This window comes from Barbatula barbatula (genome assembly GCF_947034865.1).
Source record: "Barbatula barbatula genome assembly, chromosome: 3".
Taxonomy (NCBI): domain Eukaryota; kingdom Metazoa; phylum Chordata; class Actinopteri; order Cypriniformes; family Nemacheilidae; genus Barbatula; species Barbatula barbatula.
In genome coordinates this window covers 2,202,485-2,221,729 of record NC_136764.1, presented here as the reverse complement: position 1 = coordinate 2,221,729, position 19,245 = coordinate 2,202,485, and the positions used below count along the sequence as shown (strand labels likewise).

The following is a 19,245-nucleotide window of genomic DNA, read 5'->3' as shown; positions in this document are numbered from 1 at the left end:
TAGCTACGCCCATGTTTGTCACACACGCTTCTGGCAGTGCAGCTCTTGGAATTATGGCCTGTTTTAAGACAGCCAAAGCACAGCCTCTCTGACTGTACGAACTTCACTCTTTCTTCTACCGGTTTTTCCATCAACTTATGGAGAGAGTGGCCATATCTCTTACAAAAGGCACACCAGATACCAGTTCTCTCAGTAGTAGTAGTTGTGAATGTCTTTGCTCCTAAGCTGTGATTCCGTTGAAATTTATTATGATCATGATCCAATTGCTTAGATCTTTCTTGTTCGGTAGGCTTAAGTGCTTGCAGTGAGGTGATAGGATTGCATGCTATTCTCGCTTCTTTCTTTAGAAATCCCACAAAGTATTTGAAATCAGGAAATCTTTTGTGTACATCTTGGAACTATGACTGCTCTATTCCAACCTGCACTCAACCACTCTGGTAATTTGGCTGACATCCTTTGATTCTCAACACAATCATTCAGAGCTTGTAACCCTTGAACGTAAGGCATGGCTGTTTCAACGCTGCTTAAGAAATCTACAAACTCACGGAGATCCTTGGTGTCTTTGGTAGTAATCTTATTCCATGACTGTATCTTGTCGCGATATGATTTTCCAATTACGAATGGATTCCCAAAACGATCAAGTATGTTCCAAGAAACAACGTAAGCAGCTTCTGTACCAGCTAGGAAATGTCCTTCGAGAGTTCTCTTGGCCGGACCACTGACATACTTACGTAAAAAGAATTCCTTTTCTTGAGCTGGCAAGTTCTTGCGATCAATTAATGTCTGAAAAGACAACTTCCAGTCATTGTACTTCAGAGGATCACCTGAATAAACAGTAGGTTCTGGGATCGGTATCCTATTAGCCGGAATCGCTTCAGCGAGTGCTCACAAGGTCATTTGAGGTTTCATTAGTGAATATAGAAAATTGTGGAGGACGTGAGCTTTGTTGATAGAATCATTCTGAGGAGAACGAGATGGCTGATTTAATGTTGCATTAGCTTGAGGAGGTATGACTGGTTGAGAGAGAGGAAAAGGAACATGTGGGTGAGAAACAGGTGGCATTTGATGAAGAGGATCAGAATGCAAATCTCCAGCATCACCTTTGATGCTTTCATCATAAACTTGCAACCTTGCTTGTGCTGCATTATGCCTTTTAAGTTCCTCCAATCGTTCCACTTCCTTTCTCTTCTCTTCCAACTTCATTTTCCTTTGTCCTCTGCCTCAAGTTTTCTGATTTCTTCTTTATATTGATGTTGAGTTTTCATGATTTTAATCACCTCTTGGGTGGCTGCCACTTCAGCTGCTGCCTCTTGTTTTCTCTGCAAAGAATCACGAGAAACCTGGCTCTTAGAAACAGATCTTGCTCTACCCGAGGTTGCTGAAATGATACTGGACAAGGTGGCTTCAAACACAGAATCTGATTCAGGCCAGAGAATGTCTTCAGACTCATCATTTAGAAATCGTTGAGCCTTTTCGTTAGCAAAAAATTTCCGTTTCAGGACTTGTGATGTTTCTTATTTCCCCATACAGACGATCGACTTCTGTCTGTGTGTCATTAACAGTGCTTACCACTTCAAGAATCAATTCCTCATCATTGTTCTTAAATGCTCTTTTTAATCCATTGATTAAAATTTATTAGAAATCATGTTTCTATAGGCAATTTAATTGGAAAAATGACCATTTCTCCCAAATGCTACAGTAAAATGAGGCCATATATGGTGTGCATATAGTGTGGTATTCCCCCTTTAGGAACCGACCATCCGTTTTTGAAACTTATTAGAAATCGTGTTTCTATAGGCATTTAAAGTGGAAAAATTACCATTTCTCCCAATTGCTACAGTAAACCATTACCATTAGTTATAAGTCATTATAGTAGGAAAGCATGTTTCTTCAAAACGCTATAATATGCTTTCAAAAGCCATTCCACAGTTTAACTTGTACAAACTTATGTTAGTGTATTAAAATCATGTATTTGCATTTTGTAGCTAATCATTTAGACACTAACACATTTACTATAGGATACACATTAAAAAAAGAATTTCACAGGAGTAGGCTATAGGCAAAATTTCCTCCGGCCAAACAACAGCGATATTCCAAAGTAAAGTCACCATAAATGATACCACATCATATCTAAACAAATCCTTCACAAGAATCCAAACACTGAATGCAACTTTTGTTTAACAGTTAACTGTTACTGACGTTTCCGTAAAAAAAAACTGTTTATAATTGTTTTATCATAACCGAGGTTTTGTTGAAACGCCTCCAGTGGCAACTACATCAAATTTACACAAGAACAAGAGTGAAACAGCAAAACAAACAACAAAAATACTCAACAGTCACTTGAGATTGTAAAAAAAGTGAGGTTATAACTAAATGATAATTTGATCAGTAACTCACTGTAGTGTCTGTAGTTGACAGTGTGGATCCTTCAGTAGATCAGAGAGCACTTTCACTCCTGAATCTTCTGGATTATTAAATCTCAGATCCAGTTGTGTCAGATGTGAGGGGTTTGATCTCAGAGCTGAAGTCAGAGCAACACAACCTTCAGATCCAATACTGCAGCCAGACAGACTGAAGAGAGAAGAAAATAAATGAAATAATGACAATAACATTTAGACAATAATTAATAGCACAATTATTTAATATAGTTAATTATACTTTATTTAATATTTTTATTATTTCATATATTATTCAATGATTATTCATTGATGTATCAAATTATGTCCCTTTTTACAAGATACAAGTAATGTAGATGACCTCTAACAGTGTTTTATTATAATTATCCTGTTGCATACCTTTTATTTCATGACATTTGTCATCACGTTATCTGTAGGGGGGGCTAATCACTCCGAGCTCACACTTGTTCAATACAAAACTCGAGAAGGCATGTTACAAGACGATGCATGTTTATAGTCAGAAATCGGAAAATATTACTGTAACCTGTAACTAAAGTGTTTTTTGAAGTGTTATACCACTCTGTGCTTGATTTGTTTGGCAGCAATAATATGAGAATAATTTATGAAGTTGCTAGCTAGTTCTCCAAAGTCCAAGTTAAGTAAATGACGGCAGCTTTCCCTGGATCACCACTTTTTAGCACCCTTTGATATGCGGAGCGAGGTATGTGGTCCATTGTAATGTACTATTTCATTTAAATGCATTTATGACGAAAATTTGACATGACGTTAGAAGGACTGCCATCATTCGCCATTCTGTGTACAAGACTGCCACCTTCTGTTCAAACGCCCTCACTTCAACCGGCACCCAGGCAAGATTGGTCTATTTCGTTTATGCTGATTGCTGCATAAAATCTCAGGGACTCTTTGATTGCGAACAGTTATATCAATATACTGTACGTGTTTGATGCTCTGATTTAATCATACATTTAAAAGGGGAACTTAAAGATACTTAAGGGTAATTTAAAAAAAAACTATTGAACTGATTGAACCTGTAAAAGGTAAATTCATTCATGGGTAAATCTGTATGATAGCATTCTTTGCTAGTTGTTTGTGTGTTAGCCTAGATTTTCGTTACTGATAATCGCCCAGTGCATGTTTTGATATTAAGTATTAGTTGAGTTATTTAAACTATAGTTCAGTAGTTCTATATAACCAAACAGAAGCACAACTTCAACAAAATGTCACTTAATGGAGAAGTTCACGTGAAAGAACATTTACAGAAAAGGGACTAGAGATGCACAAACAGGAAGCCATTAAACACAAGAAAGAATTCATGAGAGCTTATAGCTCCTGGAAAGAGGTAGCAGGAAAAGTTAAGCCCGCACTAAAATCATTCTATTCTCAAGATGAACTAAATAAAATCAGAGAAGAAACCCAAAGTCGACACAGTGTAGTGAGTGAATGTTATGAGCCCATTCAATGCAACCACAATGCTACCCCAGACATTGTACCGGAAATAGATGCTTGTATAGCACTCACTGCAGAGATCAGTGAAATAATAGAGAAGCGGCTAGAAATTGTAGATGAGATCTTTAATCCAGAACTTGAGAAACTACGAGTGAGGATGGCACTTAAAAAGGATGAGTATGGATCTATCTTCAGACACACAAAGACCGATGCTGTACTCTCTCTCTCGCAGAAAATTCAATCCACTCACAGGGCTCTAGCAAACATGTAGACGCAGGAGCAGAACTCGCAGCTCAACAAGAAAGGGTTAAAGCAGTATATCAAATACAAGCTCGAGAAGAAGTTCTTAGCAAGTTAGAAGAAGAGAAGCAGCTGGTTCTTAAAAGGTTGGAAGAAGAAAAGCAAGTAGCTCTTAAAAGGATAGAGGCAAACATGCATCAGGAAGAAAAAAGACTACAACAAATTCAAGCAGAGTCAGAAGTAAGAATAGCAGAGGCAAGAGTAAAAGCATACGAGAGCCTTGAACGTGACTCCAGAGACTGGCTAAAAGAGACTGATCTCACAGTTAAATTCAGCCAGCTTAATCCAAAGGCCAACGCAAACCAGCCTCTACAAGCACACGCCAATGCGTTAACATCTCCTGAGAAAGACGGCCTTACCCAAGCACTCATACACTCACTCAGTATGAATCGCCTACCTGCTCCTGAGCCACCAAAGTTCTCTGGCGAAGCCTTAAAGTATGTAGACTGGAAGATGTTCTTCATGGCACTCATAGACCACCAGCCTCTCCTAACTCATGAAAAAATGTTTCAATTTAAAAAACTACCTGAGTGGAGAAGCACGTAAAGCTGTAGAGGGATTCTTCTATAGAAACTCAGAAGCATATCAGGGAGCCTTAAAGGTCCTGGAAGAAAGGTACGGAAACCACTTCATTGTGCAAAAGGCCTTTAGAGACAAGCTCATGAAATGGCCCAAGATTGGTACCAGTGATCCTACTGCTCTTCGAGAGTTTGCTGACTTCCTGCGAGGATGCGTTGAAGCGATGCCTCATGTGAAAGGATTTGCCATCTTGGACGACTGTGAAGAGTCCTCTTCGCTCTCTCAACGGAGGTAGTCGCATTTTTCTTGCTCCTGTCCTCCCCTTTTTTTCCTGCTGATCTCGTGTCTCGTCTCATCTATTGAGAGATTCTCTCTGCACTGCTCTACAACTGAAATTATGGATCTGATCAACTGGTCTCTCAACGCTATTGACACCATCTTCTCGACGAGAAGCTTGGGTTCGGGGGAACCTGTCTGCCCTGACGGAACGTTCGCAGCTGGCTACACGATGGACGCCTGGGAGAGATGGCGGATCGTGTGTCTGGCTCCTCTTTCCGTGGAGGACATTGAAGATATCTACCTATTCGGAACCATGATAACAGGCATTATGCTGATTGGATTAGGCTGTGCCCTTAGTTATCGAGAAATTAAGAAAACGGTAACAGCTCTCAAAAGTCTCACAAGGCTGCCCGTTATGATGGAAGTCGTGGGAAGAGCGGTCGGCTCTGGAAATGAGACTAATAACCGCAATATGGATTCTATCACTGAAAAGCTCACGACTTTGCAAAGGAAAATTGATATTGTTGGAGACCAAAATGGACAAAGAGAGTAGCCGTGGAAATGGAATGCGGTTGCTCGCCCCAAGACTAAACAATCAATCTTATCTTTTTCGACTCCCCCGTATCAGCCTTGGCCAAGGCTGCTGCTGGAATTCAACCCTGAGTGGAGCAGTACGGAGAGACGCTCTTGCGTTCCTCCACCATTCTACTGAAACACCTGCACAGACTATCACACACAGACTATCACACACAAACACAGGCCACACTCGAGGGCGGTCACCCATTCCCAGATCCATCGCCTCCGTCGCTTTGACCCGCCAGCCTGATAAGCGGATCTGTATACGGCGCCACCATGGCAGCAGGATCAGATGGCTGCTTGTCGGAACTGGATTACTTATCCCTGTTGCAAGTCTTGTCTATGGTGTATTGTGTACATGTTTTTCTCCCTACCTTCCCCATGTTATGCTTTATCTTCTTCTAAAAATACATTTCGTTGCACTGTACTTGTATGTGTGTAATGACAATAAATTGAATCAAATCAAAATCAAATCAAAGAGAACCACAAGTTGCTGAGGAAATTACCAGACTGGATAACACGAAGATGGAGCAGAGTCGTAACAGAAAGGTTAGATGAATCTGGAGAATACCCAAGCTTTTCCTGTTTCAAAAGGTTCATCCAGAAGGAGGCTCGGATAGCTTGTAACCCTGTCGCCTCTCCACTTCTGATCAAGGCCACAGATGACAGGCAGCCCAAGAGAACTAGAGCACTTCACACAAACACTAAAAGGAACAATCCCATGGAAAAGGTTGAGAAAGTGTTCAGCACTAAGTCAAAGCCACCGTGTCCTATCTGCAAAGATGAGATGCACGGCGTCGTAAAGTGCCCTACCTTTGCAGCAAAATCTCTGGAAGATAAGGCCTTCATACGGGAAAACTTGTGCTACGGATCTTTGAGAAAGGGACATAACAGTAAGGATTGCAAAATGCGACACTCTTGTGGCATATGCAGCAGACGTCAACCCACCTGTCTACATGAAGAGAGAGAGAACCGATCTGTGGAAGCAAAAGAGAAACAGTCCACTTCCACAGACAAAGGCACTAGTCAGGAGGAGATCAAAGTGACGTCCCATGCAGTGTGTCTTTGCAACATCAAGCATCGTCCCTGTTTTCATGTCATCTGTAAATGAACCACAAAAAGAAGTAATAACGTATGCTCTTCTGGATACGCAGAGTGATTCGACATTCGTCTTGGAAGACCTACTCGAAGAGCTGAACGTGGAGACTAAACCAGTACAGCTCAAACTGAGCACCATGACAGCTGTTGACACACCCATAGCAAGCAAAAGTGTCTATGGTCAACAGTCTGAAAAACAGATTCAGCTACGCCAAGCCTACACTCGTGGCTTCATCCCGGTTGACAAGTCCTACATCCCGACTTCAAAAACAGCGCTGCTCTGGCCTCATCTAAAGCATCTAGCAAACAAACTCCCACTGCTGAAGGACTGTGAGGTGGGACTGTTAATTGGAAGTGATTGCCCGTTGGCGTTAGCCCCCCAGGAAGTCGTCACAGGAGGTGAAAATGATCCATTCGCCCAGAGAACGGAACTCGGCTGGAGCATCGTAGGCTCATCCAATCCACATCTGGATCGCCAGGGAAACCAGAGGTTTGTCCATCGAGTCACGGTGAAGGAAATACCAGCGCCATCAACCACCGATCTGCTGAAAGTCTTGGAATCAGACTTCAATGAAAAGAAGTATGCAGACAAAGACAAGTATGTCACAAGACGATGTTCGCTTCATTCAGCTCCTGAATGGCAATATAACTCAAAGGAAAGATGGACACTATGAATGAACAAGGCCATGATAAAGAAAGGCAACGCAGAGCCAGCCCCTCCTGCGACAGGACAGCAGACCATGTGGTACATACCACACCATGGGGTGTTCCACCCCAAGAAGCCAGAGAAGCTAAGGGTCGTTTTTGACTGTTCAGCGAAGTTCCGTGGTGTCTCACTAAATGATACACTGCTAACAGGTCCTGACCTGATCAACTCTCTCCTTGGAGTGCTCTGTCGTTTCAGAAAAGAGGCTGTAGCCATCATATGCGACATCAAAAAAATGTTCCATCAGTTTTACGTTTCTCCTGAACTACGGAACTACTTAAGGTTTCTCTGGTGGGAGGATGGAGACCTCGAAGCAAGGCCTCAAGAGTATCAAATGGCTGTCCATCTATTCGGCGCCGCTTCGTCACCCGGATGTGCCAACTTTGGTCTGAAGCACTTGGCACGTCAACACAAGGAAGAGTATCCTTCAGCGTCAGCCTTCGTGCAAAAGAACTTCTACATCGATGATGGGCTTATCAGCGTCCCCTCCGTAGAAGCAAAGGAGTTGATCGCTGAAGCACGAGAGTTGTGCAAGAGAGGAGGTTTGCGTCTACACAAGTTCAATTCAAACGAAAGGTCAGTTCTGGACTCTGTGGACCCAACTGAGAGAGCAGTCACATCTGAACCCCTCAATCTGGACCTAAATGCAGCTCCAGCAGAACGTGCTCTCGGTATACAGTGGTCCCTTGAACATGACACCTTCAGCTTCAATGTAAACCCACAGACCAAGACCTCCACACGTCGCGGCATCCTATCCGTCATCGCTTCTTTGTACGATCCAGTCGGATTTGTGGCTCCGTTTATATTAACCGGAAAGTGCATTCTCCAGGAGCTGTGCCGTCGAGGCATTGGATGGGATGACCCACTTCCCGAAGACTTAAGCCCACGGTGGGAGAGATGGAAGAGCGACCTACAAAGGCTAAATGAAGTCTCTATACCAAGATGCTACCACAAGGCTTCTGCAAAACTGTCACGAGGGAACTACACCACTTCTCGGATGCCAGCAATATAGGATATGGCTCGTGTTCCTATCTGAGAAGCAAGAATGAAGATGGTAAAGTTCACTGCAGCCTCGTGATGGCAAAAGCTAGAGTTGCGCCTACAAAACTCACAAGCATTCCAAGATTGGAACTTTCAGCAGCAGTGATCGCTGCAAGATCAAGTGTCATGCTGAGAAACGAGCTTGAAATGCCAATCCATGCAGAATTTTTCTGGACTGACTTCCAAGTTGTTTTGGCTTATATAAACAATGAAGCTAGAAGGTTCCATGTCTTCATTGCAAATCATGTGCAAATGATCAGAGAACACACCAGCCCCAGCCAGTGGCACTATGTAGACACAACAGAAAACCCTGCTGACCATGCGTCGAGAGGTCTCAATGCAGTAGACATCTCCTCAACAAATTGGCTACCAGGACTAAAATTCCTGTGGGAACAAGAAATACATCTAGAGTCTCACCTCACTCCTGAGTTGCTTGTTGGTGATCCTGAGGTCAGGTCAATGCAGGTGTTTACAACTAAAGTTGAACCTTCCAAGTCAGACCTTCTTACCCGTCTAAATAGATTCTCCTCCTGGTCAAAACTCCTGAAAGTCATCGCAAGAAACAAGAGGCTGAATTCAAAGCAAACTCATCCTGGCAAACCTGTGAGTGTGGAAGAACGCGAAAGAGCTGAGGCTTGCACAAGAAGAAGCATTCTCCCAAGAGATGAAGATACTTCAAAAGGGAAAAGGTCTTCAAAACTCCAGCCCTCTGTTTCGCTTGGATCCCATCTTGGGAGGAGCACTTCGTGTCGGTGGGAGACTAAATCAGTCATCCTTAAGCCAAGAAGTCAAACACCCTTTGATTCTACCCAAAGAAGGACATATTACCAAACTGATCTTGACCCATTGTCACGAGAGGATCTGTCACCAAGGACGGAATCAAACTCTAACAGAGCTTCGAGCAAATGGGTTTTGGGTCATCGGTGGAAGTAAATCAGTTGCTAAGCTGATACACAGATGTGTGAAGTGCAGAAGACTCAGACGACCTGCAGAAGAACAACGCATGGCAGAGCTTCCTAAGGAGCGTGTAGAAGTCTCTGCTCCCTTCACATACTGCGGCATCGATTGCTTCGGCCCATTTATCACCAAGAAAGCCTGCAAAGAGCAAAAGCGCTATGGCTTAATCTTCACTTGCTTTGCCTCTCGATCGGTTCACATTGAGATGCTTGAGGACTTATCCACAGATGCATTTATCAATGCCTTAAGATGCTTCATCAGTCTCAGAGGAGCCGTTCGTCAACTCTATTGCGATCAAGGAACCAATTTTGTTAAAAATGAGCTAAAAATGAGTTCAAAGAAGCACTGAAGCAATGTGACGCCAAAACAATCGAGAGCTTCCTCGCAGAAAGGCAATGTGAGTTAATCTTCAATGCTCCCTCAGCAAGTCACGCTGGCGGCGTCTGGGAGCGCCAGATTCGGACTGTCCGTAATGTCCTAAATGCTACACTCTGTCAATACCCAGGCAGACTCGATGATTCTTCCCTTCGAACGCTGTTCTATGAAGCAATGGCCATTGTGAACAGCCGTCCGCTAACTGTAGATGGGGTAAATGATCCTACCTCGCTCGAGCCATTAACTCCAAACCATCTCATACTGATGAAGTCCAAGATTGCTCTTCCACCGCCTGGCAAATTTGAGGAGGATGTCTATGCAACTAAAAGGTGGCGAAGAGTCCAGTACCTCGTCGAACAGTTCTGGAGCCGGTGGAAGAGAGAATATCTCATGAACATCTCCACACGCCAAAAGTGGCATACGACTCGACGCAACCTCAAGGTAGATGACTTGGTCATTATAAAGGAAGACACCCCTAGAAATCAGTGGCACCTGGGACGAGTGGTTGAAACCACAAAGGAGAGCGATGGACTAGTGCGTCTCGTCAAGGTGTTACTCGGAGAAAGAACGTCAGTAAAACAAGATCGCCCTACCAAACCTGTGATTATAGAAAGGCCCATTCAGAAACTAGTTTTCCTTCTCGAGAGTGAGTTATCAGTCTAGTTCTGCTCATTTATACCCTTATGATATAGGCTACACTCTCAGTTATTAAGTATTACTCACCTACACATATCTAGAAACACTGATACAGACATAGGACTCAAGTACGAGCCGTTCAGCCAGGTTGATCCTTGTCTTCACTTTAATAACATGAGTGATGGGAGTGTAGATGACCTCTAACAGTGTTTTATTATAATTATCCTGTTGCATACCTTTTATTTCATGTGACTTTTATTTTGTCATCACGTTATCTGTAGGGGGGGCTAATCACTCCGAGCTCACACTTATTCAATACAAAACTCGAGAAGGCATGTTACAAGACGATGCATGTTTATAGTCAGAAATCGGAAAATATTACTGTAACCTGTAACTAAAGTGTTTTTTGAAGTGTTATACCACTCTGTGCTTGATTTGTTTGGCAGCAATAATATGAGAATAATTTATGAAGTTGCTAGCTAGTTCTCCAAAGTCCAAGTTAAGTAAATGACGGCAGCTTTCCCTGGATCACCACTTTTTAGCACCCTTTTGATATGCGGAGCGAGGTATGTGGTCCATTGTAATGTACTATTTCATTTAAATGCATTTATGCTGTCATGTAAATGGTAACGAGATTCATTTCTCTTTATGGCTGTTGCCTGTTGTTATTAATGTGATGCTAGCTTGCTAAAGTGCTTTTGTTAAGTGATTATTTTGTATCGAACTAAATTGCCTTTGTTATTTCCTAAGTTTTCACGGTGTTGGTGTTATTGCACACTCGACTGAATTAAAGTACACCCGTATGGAAACACTCCCAAGCCTGTTTATTCCAAGTTGAAGGGATGCTACAAGTAATAAATTAAATGATTGTAAATTACTGTCAGTTTATATTAATATCATGAATAGTTTAATATATTGAAGTTAGTTATTAAAATGATCTCAGTTTGGTGATAATTCTGTATGAATCTGAATCAACAGAGAGTCATTGACTGACAGTCACTGTTGAGTCTCTTACATATAAAGATGATTCTGATAAACTTATGAAGACCTTCATTTACATAATACATACAGATGTTTAACTTTATTGCTTTAAGGATTTTCTTACTTTAATGTCTTCAGTTTACAGTTTGTGTTCTTCAGTCCATCAGAGAGCAGCTTCACTCCTGAATCCTTCAGATTATTGAGACTCAGGTTCAGTTCTGTCAGACTTGAGGAGTTTGATCTGAGAACTGACGCCAGTGATGAACAACTTTTCTCTGTCAGATAACAGAGACTCAGACTGAAAGAGAAATAACAAGATAAGTGTGTTAACATTTTTGTAATAAACTTAATCAAAACAAGTTGATCTCATTTCAATGAAAGCTTGAAAACTTCTATGAGTGACAGTGTCATGATTCTGCCTTCTCTTGTCTTGATTTTCTGGTCTAGGGGCAGAATCATGACAGACCCACGTGTTTTATGTGGAGAGAAGCATGTTATTGTCAATCAGGACATAATATGCGTTCTCTCCAGTCTCGTCATTTGGCCCCGCCCCTCTCGTTCCTAGTATAGCTTTCCTCCTGTGTCTCATTACCCACACCTGCCCACCGTTATCTCCTTTGTTAGTCTCCCTATATAATGCCCTCTTGTCTCTTGTCTATTGTCTTGTGCTGGTTTGTTGTACTTGTTTCCCTGTCTAGATGCCTTGTTCATCGGACCATCGTCATGATAATCCTCGAAGTATATGCTAGTGAGTGTTTTGTTTAGTCTTGGTATTTTGTAGTTAGTGTTCTTGTCAAGTGTGTTTAATTCTTGTTTTGTTACCCCATCGTGGGTGTTTTTGTTGTGTATATATTCAAATCTGTTAACCCCTTCACTGCTGCCTGCACTTGGATTCTTCCACCACGTTCACCCTGTTTCACGACAGACAGTGAACTTCAATAAAACATGATGTGTGTGTCCAGAAACACAAGAAAAGTATGTCATGTTAACTTAATGTAAATGTAGAGAAACCTTCTGCATAATACAATTACATTTATTAACTGGGGAAATGTTTTTATCGAGAGAGATTTACAAATGAGATTATCCAAGAGAAAACAATACAAGTAAAGTGACTACATCAAATTTACACAAGAATAAAATACTCGACAGTCACTTGTACTGTATTAAACAAACATTGTTTATAACTAAATGATAATTTGATCAGTAACTCACAGTAGTTTCTGTAGTTTACATTGAGGATCCTTCAGTAGATCAGAGAGCAGCTTCACTCCTGAATCTTCTGGATTATTATATCTCAGATCCAGTTGTGTCAGATGTGAGGGGTTTGATCTCAGAGCTGAAGTCAGAGCAACGCAACCTTCAGATCCAATACTGCAGAACGACAGACTGAAGAGAGAAGAAAATAACATTTAGACAATCAATAATAGTACAATTATTTAATATAGTTAATTATACTTTAATATATTTTTTATTATTTATATATTATTCGTTTATTATTCATCAAATTATGTCCCTTTTTACATGATACAAGTAATAAATTAAATGATTGTAAATCACAATAATATCATGAATAGTTTAATATATTGAAGTTAGTTATTAAAATGATCTCAGTTTGGTGATAATTCTGTATGAATCTGAATCAACAGAGAGTCATTGACTGACAGTCACTGTTGAGTCTCTTACATATAAAGATGATTCTGATAAACTTATGAAGACCTTCATTTACATAATACATACACATGTTTAACTTTATTGCTTTAAGGATTTTCTTACTGTAATGTCTTCAGTTTACAGTTTGTATTCTTCAGTCCATCAGAGAGCAGCTTCACTCCTGAATCCTTCAGATTATTGAGACTCAGGTTCAGTTCTGTCAGACTTGAGGAGTTTGATCTGAGAACTGACGCCAGTGATGAACAACTTTCCTCTGTCAGATTACAGCGACTCAGACTGAAAGAGAAATAACAAGATAACAGTGAAGATATAAACACATCAAGAGATAATGTTTGAACAATGAGAATCATCTGCACAAGAGCTGAAGCAACATCTGCACCTGATAGAGAATCACTGCAAGAACTGAACCCTGACAGACAATTATAAATAAAAAACAAATGAATGAAAATCAGAAAAAAGCCACAAGAGAGCAGCTCTCACTCTATAGATGCAGTGAACAATTCCATCATGTTTTATTGTGTCTCTGTAGGACATTAACTACAGTAATGTGGACTGTTAGATGTTCAGGTGAAACTGCAGGTAAAGACTCACTCAGCTGTTCTGGATGCTTTGATCACTGGCAGAAGCCTCAGAAGACATTCATCTGATGGATCATATTTACTCAGATTAAACTCATCCAGCTTCTCTTCTGAGTTCAGTAACACAAACACCAGAGCCGACCACTGAGCAGGAGAGAGACGGACTCCAGTAAGACTAAACTCATCTCCTCTGTTCACATATGTTTGTACTTCCTGCACTAGAGAATGATCATTGAGTTCATTCAGACAGTGAAACAGATTGATGGATTTCTCTGGAGAGAGATTCTCTCTGATCTTCATCTTAATGTACTCAACTATTTCCTGTTTACTGTCAAAGCTTCTTCCTGTCTGTGTCATCAGATCTCGTAAGATTGTCTGACTGGACTCCAGTGAGAGACCCAGAAGAAATCTGAGGTAAAGATCCAGGTGTCCGTTCTCACTCTGTAAGGCCTTGTCCACTTCACTCTTCAGTAAATCACTCATGTTTGATCTCAATCCGCTGAAGTTTTCTGATGTTTGCTGAAGAAATGACAGAAACTTGAATAAAGCAGCAAGAAACTCCTGAACGCTCAGATGCACAAAGCTGAACACCTTCCCCAGGTTCAGTCCAAACTCCTCTCTGAAGATCTGAGTACAAACTCCTGAGTACACTGACGCTTCTCTGACATCAATGTCACACTCTCTCAGATCCTCCTCATAGAAGATCAGGTTCCCTTTCTCCAGCTGTTGAAAAGCCAGTTTTCCCAGAGACTCAAGACTCTTTCTAGCCTGCTGAAAATCTACCTCACATTTCCCATCATACTTCTGACTCTTCAGTTTGATCTGAAACATCAGGAAGTGTGTGAACATTTGAGTGAGAGTCTTGGGGATCTGTGCTGGACTCTCTGCTTCACTCAACATTCTCTGGAGAACAGTGGCTGAAATCCAGCAGAAGACTGGGATGTGACACATGATGTACAGACTTCTGGATGATTTCATGTGTGTGATGATTCTGTTGGCCAGACTCTCATCATTGATTCTCTTCCTGAAATACTCGTCCTTCTGAGGGTCATTGAATCCTCGTACATCTGTGATCAGATCAACACACTCAGGAGGAATCTGATTGGCTGCTGCTGGTCGAGAGGTGATCCAGATCAGAGCAGAAGGAAGCAGATTCCCCTTGATGAGGTTTGTCAGCAGCACATCCACTGACGCTGATTCTCTGACATCAAACAAACTCGGATTCTTTGAGAAATCTAGAGGAAGACGACACTCATCCAGACCATCAAAGATAAACACAACTTTATAATCATCAAAGTCTGTCGATCTCAGTTCTGTTGTATCTGTGAAGAACTGATGAAGAAGATCCATCAGACTGATATTTGTCTGTTTGATCAGATTCAGTTCTCTGAAAGGAAGTGGAAATATGAAGTGAAGATCTTGATTTGTTTTTTCTTCAGCCCAATCCAGAATGAACTTCTGCACAGAGACTGTTTTTCCAATTCCAGCGACTCCTTTAGTCAGCACACTTCTGATGGGTTTGTTTAGTTCAGGTGAGACTTTAAAGATGTCATTACATTTGATTTGTGTTTCTTGTGTCTCTGATCTTCTGGATGCCGTCTCAATCTGTCTCGCCTCATGTTCATTATTGATGTCTTCACTCCCTCCCTCTGTGATGTACAGCTCTGTGTAGATCTCATTCACAAGTGTTGAGCTTCCTTGACTTGAGATTCCTTCATTCATTCTCTGGAATTTCTCTTTTAGTCTGGATTTGTGTTTCTTCATGTATAAAGGGGCCAGTTCTGATAAACAAAGAGAATATTAATAAAATATACATGTATACGATTAGAAAAAAAATATATATTTTGCCTAATTTGTTCTTATATTTGACCTTAAGAGGGTTTTAAGATTTTGCTGATCATGACATTAGTTGAACACAAAAAGCTTCATGGTTCTATTCTGTTGATTTATTAACTGTAAATGTATTTTCACTAATAATCATCAGTAAATACAGACACTGTGTCTGTTCGTCTGAAGGTAAAGTGATGTCATAGTCACATGACTGAGAGCTCTTACTGGTCTGTAGTTTGTAAGCGAGGTCTGTCTGCTTCATCTTCCTCAGGACGTTCAGTGTGATCTTCAGAAACATCTCTCTGACTCTGATCTGATCTTCATCATCCTCCTCTTCTCTCTCAGAGCATGATGGGTAATCTGGACTCAGTAGACTCTTGAAGATCTTCAGCTCTTTCTTCATCAGAGAGATGAGTTTGTGCTCAAGCTCCTGAAAACATTGTTCAAACACACATGATTTTGTTTTCTTATGAGGGCAGAAAAAGGTTTTAATGCTCATTTTAGTGAACACAGTTTTTTTCTAAATAGCTTGAACCTCATTTCATGGAACCTGTAACACATTTAAACACTATAAACACACATCAAAACTACACAAACAAAATCATATTTTCTTTCATTCATATTTTGGCTTCAAATGATTCTCAAAGCATCAAATACACATCAGCATTGATAACACACTGAGATCTATTTCAAATCAATATGATCGTGACTTCTTACTACAATGAATCAGTTTGAAACTAAACATCTAAACATGTTTCAGAATCATCAGTAATAATAACAGTAATCTGTGTAAAGCTGCAGTACGACTGACAGTAAAAGAATCTCATGAAACGCCCCTTAAACATACAGATTTGATTTTGGCCTTAGAAACATATTTTGTGGTAAAATTATTTTAAAGCCTCATTTGAAGAAGAGCATCTACATTTCAGAATAAACTGTGAATGAAACATGATATTGAAAATAAATCAAATGAATGTAAAATAAATGATTGTTAATCAAAGCAAATACTAAAAAAGACACATTCTTTAAAAGAGAATTCTGTAAAAAAATCCCTAATAAATATTTATATATAAACGGTTGTTACACGGTAATTGCTTTGCATCCATTTCTCAACTTTACACACAGACAAACACACATACACACACGAACACACACAGACAGACGCACATACACACACAAACACACACACACAGACAGACGCGCGCACACACACACAGACAAACGCGCACACATACACAGACAAACGCGCACACACACAGACAAACGTGCACACACACACACACAAACACACACACACAGACAAACGCGCACACACGCAGACAAACGTGCACACACACACAGACAAACGCGCACACACGAACACACACAGACAAATGCACACACACACACACACTGACAAACGCGCGCACACACACAAACATACACAGACAAACGCGCACACACGCAGACAAACGTGCACACACACACAGACAAACGCGCACACACGAACACACACAGACAAATGCACACACACACACTGACAAACGCGCGCACACACACAAACATACACAGACAAACGCGCACAAGCGCACACAGACAAATGCACACACACAGACACGCACACACACAGACACGCACACACACAGACACGCACAGACACAGACACACACAGACACAGACACAGACACAGACTCACCTTGAAAACAGACTCCATGTGCTTCCCTTTGAATGAGACATTTGTTGTGTTTCTGTAATGTAACAATAAAGTAAATATGTGTTTCATACAGTGAACACATGGATTAATGTGTGTATCTGTCAGTAAAGTGTTCAGTGAATATCTGCAGTAACATCAACAGCACAGACTCAGATCAGAGAATAAAGACTGATGAAGTGATTTACTCGTCTAAACCATCAGACTGTTCTCACCTCACATCTGGATCATCACAGTCTCCTGAACTGAACTTAAGTGGAGGTTCCATTGATGCTTCACTCTTCATGGACACACAGCTGGGTTTAGGAGATTCTCCACCAGTCAAACTAAAACAACATTTATGTAATGAGTTTATGAAATGTATCAGTAATGTGATAAATGTGTATAGTATACTAGAATAAATATAGGATATATGAACAAAAATATTCAGAAAATAAAGTAAAAAGTAATTTCTGCTAAGATAAACTATTATAAATGAACATATTTGTAAGGACAACTATATTGCGTACATGTAATAATATGTTTGATGCATAAATTTAGCTAAATCTCGTACATCCCAGTTTGAAGCAAGAAAACTGAATCTGTCTGTAGTCCAACCTTTTAAAATCCCTCTGCAAGTGATACAGTAAGATTAATCACTGTAATTCAGTGCTATAGTGAGATATGAACCCTGCTTATCTAAAGAGAATTTAATAATACAAACAATAAAGAAAACCAAAGAAACCCCTCCCCACACAAACTAATATTAATTTGAAATGAAAGTAGTTTTAAGTATAAACTCTGACAGCTATCAGACAAACCAAACACATGTAACACGTTTCTCAATTACAGTTAAAAAGGACAAATTTGTATATTAAAATCTTTAATCATCTCACCTTTTAATCCTTCTGGAGAGACTCATTGTTCCTGCAATAAAAACACTGTGTTAGACACTTCTATAAACCAGTCATCCTCAGCTAAGCTGCACATTTCATCTTTTAAACAGTGAAGTGTCTCATATTATTGTTGAACTGCCCTATTGTGCTTTACATTTCTAACATGGACTGAAGGGGCGGAGCCAGACGTGGGAGACATTGGGGGCTTAACCCAATACTATGGGCTTTGGTCCCCAATGAGAAGTTTTCCCCATTTATGGCGGCTATATTAGCCTACTATTTTCTAAGTGTTCTTTATATTTTGAAACCATAACATAGCAAATGTAGGCACTGTAATAATGACCGATTTAAAAAGCATGTTAACTTTCAGAAGATTCAGCATTTTAATTTTCACACATTTAATTTACCTCTATTTTAATCTAAACGTCTTCCTCTGTTAAGTTACTGGAGTAATACAGAGTTTAAATAGCGGACTGGATTGTGACTTCATTTTAGAAACCTAAAGAGATTTGTGGTCATCCGCCCCTGGACTTGTTCTGTTGCCAGAAAAATGGTGCAGGAATGAATCTTTCCACTTTCACTTAAGACATTATATCGAGTATTTTCACAAGAGAATCGGCAAACAAGTCACATATTACTGTTTATAAACACGCTTCCTAATGACAAGAATAACATTTACATTTAGTCATTTAGCAGATGATTTTATCCAAAGCGACTTATGAAGAATTCAGGGAGCAATGAGCGATATGTCACACAGGAGCAATAGTTCAATACAAAAAACAACACACAACAATAAACGCGATGTAAATGAAGTAAAACAGGCGATTGAATCTACTGAATAAATGTGATACTCACAGTATTTTCTTATCTGTAATAAAAATGGCGATTCTTCTCACTGTAAAATGGCTTCTGCTGTAACAGTTTCACTTTCATAAGTTACATGTAATGACGGAGACCGCGGTCAAGCCAGCCGCCGTTTGATTCATTATGCGCGCATACTTCGTAGACTACGGTAATTTCTAGAAACACCGCTTTTAAAGCTTTATTTAAATGCAGATCGTCTGTGTCTCCTTAATATTATATATTTTGTTTTACGTTTAGAATTTCCGTAATTGATGAACATTTTTGTCAGAATGTTTGCATTATGCATGTTGTGAAAGCAATGTCTCCGTCTGCAACTTTTGTTTAACAGTTACTGTTACTGATATTTCCATGAAATAAAACGGGTTAAAATTGTTTTACCTGTAGCCTCCTATGAAATTATTTTTTT

At 40.3% G+C, this 19,245-nt stretch overlaps 1 protein-coding gene across 1 annotated transcript in view; it reads right to left on the bottom strand.

Annotated features, from left to right (window-relative positions):
- LOC306891699 (NLR family CARD domain-containing protein 3-like) overlaps positions 1-18,915 on the bottom strand; it is a 47,577-nt gene extending 28,662 nt beyond the window's left edge. Inside the window, exons 1-10 of the mRNA XM_079452173.1 lie at positions 18,831-18,915; positions 17,976-18,006; positions 17,316-17,426; positions 17,086-17,137; positions 15,636-15,840; positions 13,594-15,361; positions 13,105-13,278; positions 12,544-12,717; positions 11,456-11,629; positions 2,398-2,571 (exon numbers count right to left, since the gene is read on the bottom strand). Of these exons, the coding sequence (XP_079308299.1) occupies positions 2,398-2,571; positions 11,456-11,629; positions 12,544-12,717; positions 13,105-13,278; positions 13,594-15,361; positions 15,636-15,840; positions 17,086-17,137; positions 17,316-17,426; positions 17,976-18,001 (2,858 nt within the window). The 5' untranslated portion in view covers positions 18,002-18,006; positions 18,831-18,915. The remainder of the gene's footprint in view (positions 1-2,397; positions 2,572-11,455; positions 11,630-12,543; positions 12,718-13,104; positions 13,279-13,593; positions 15,362-15,635; positions 15,841-17,085; positions 17,138-17,315; positions 17,427-17,975; positions 18,007-18,830) is intronic.
- Between the last annotated feature and the right edge of the window lie 330 nt (positions 18,916-19,245).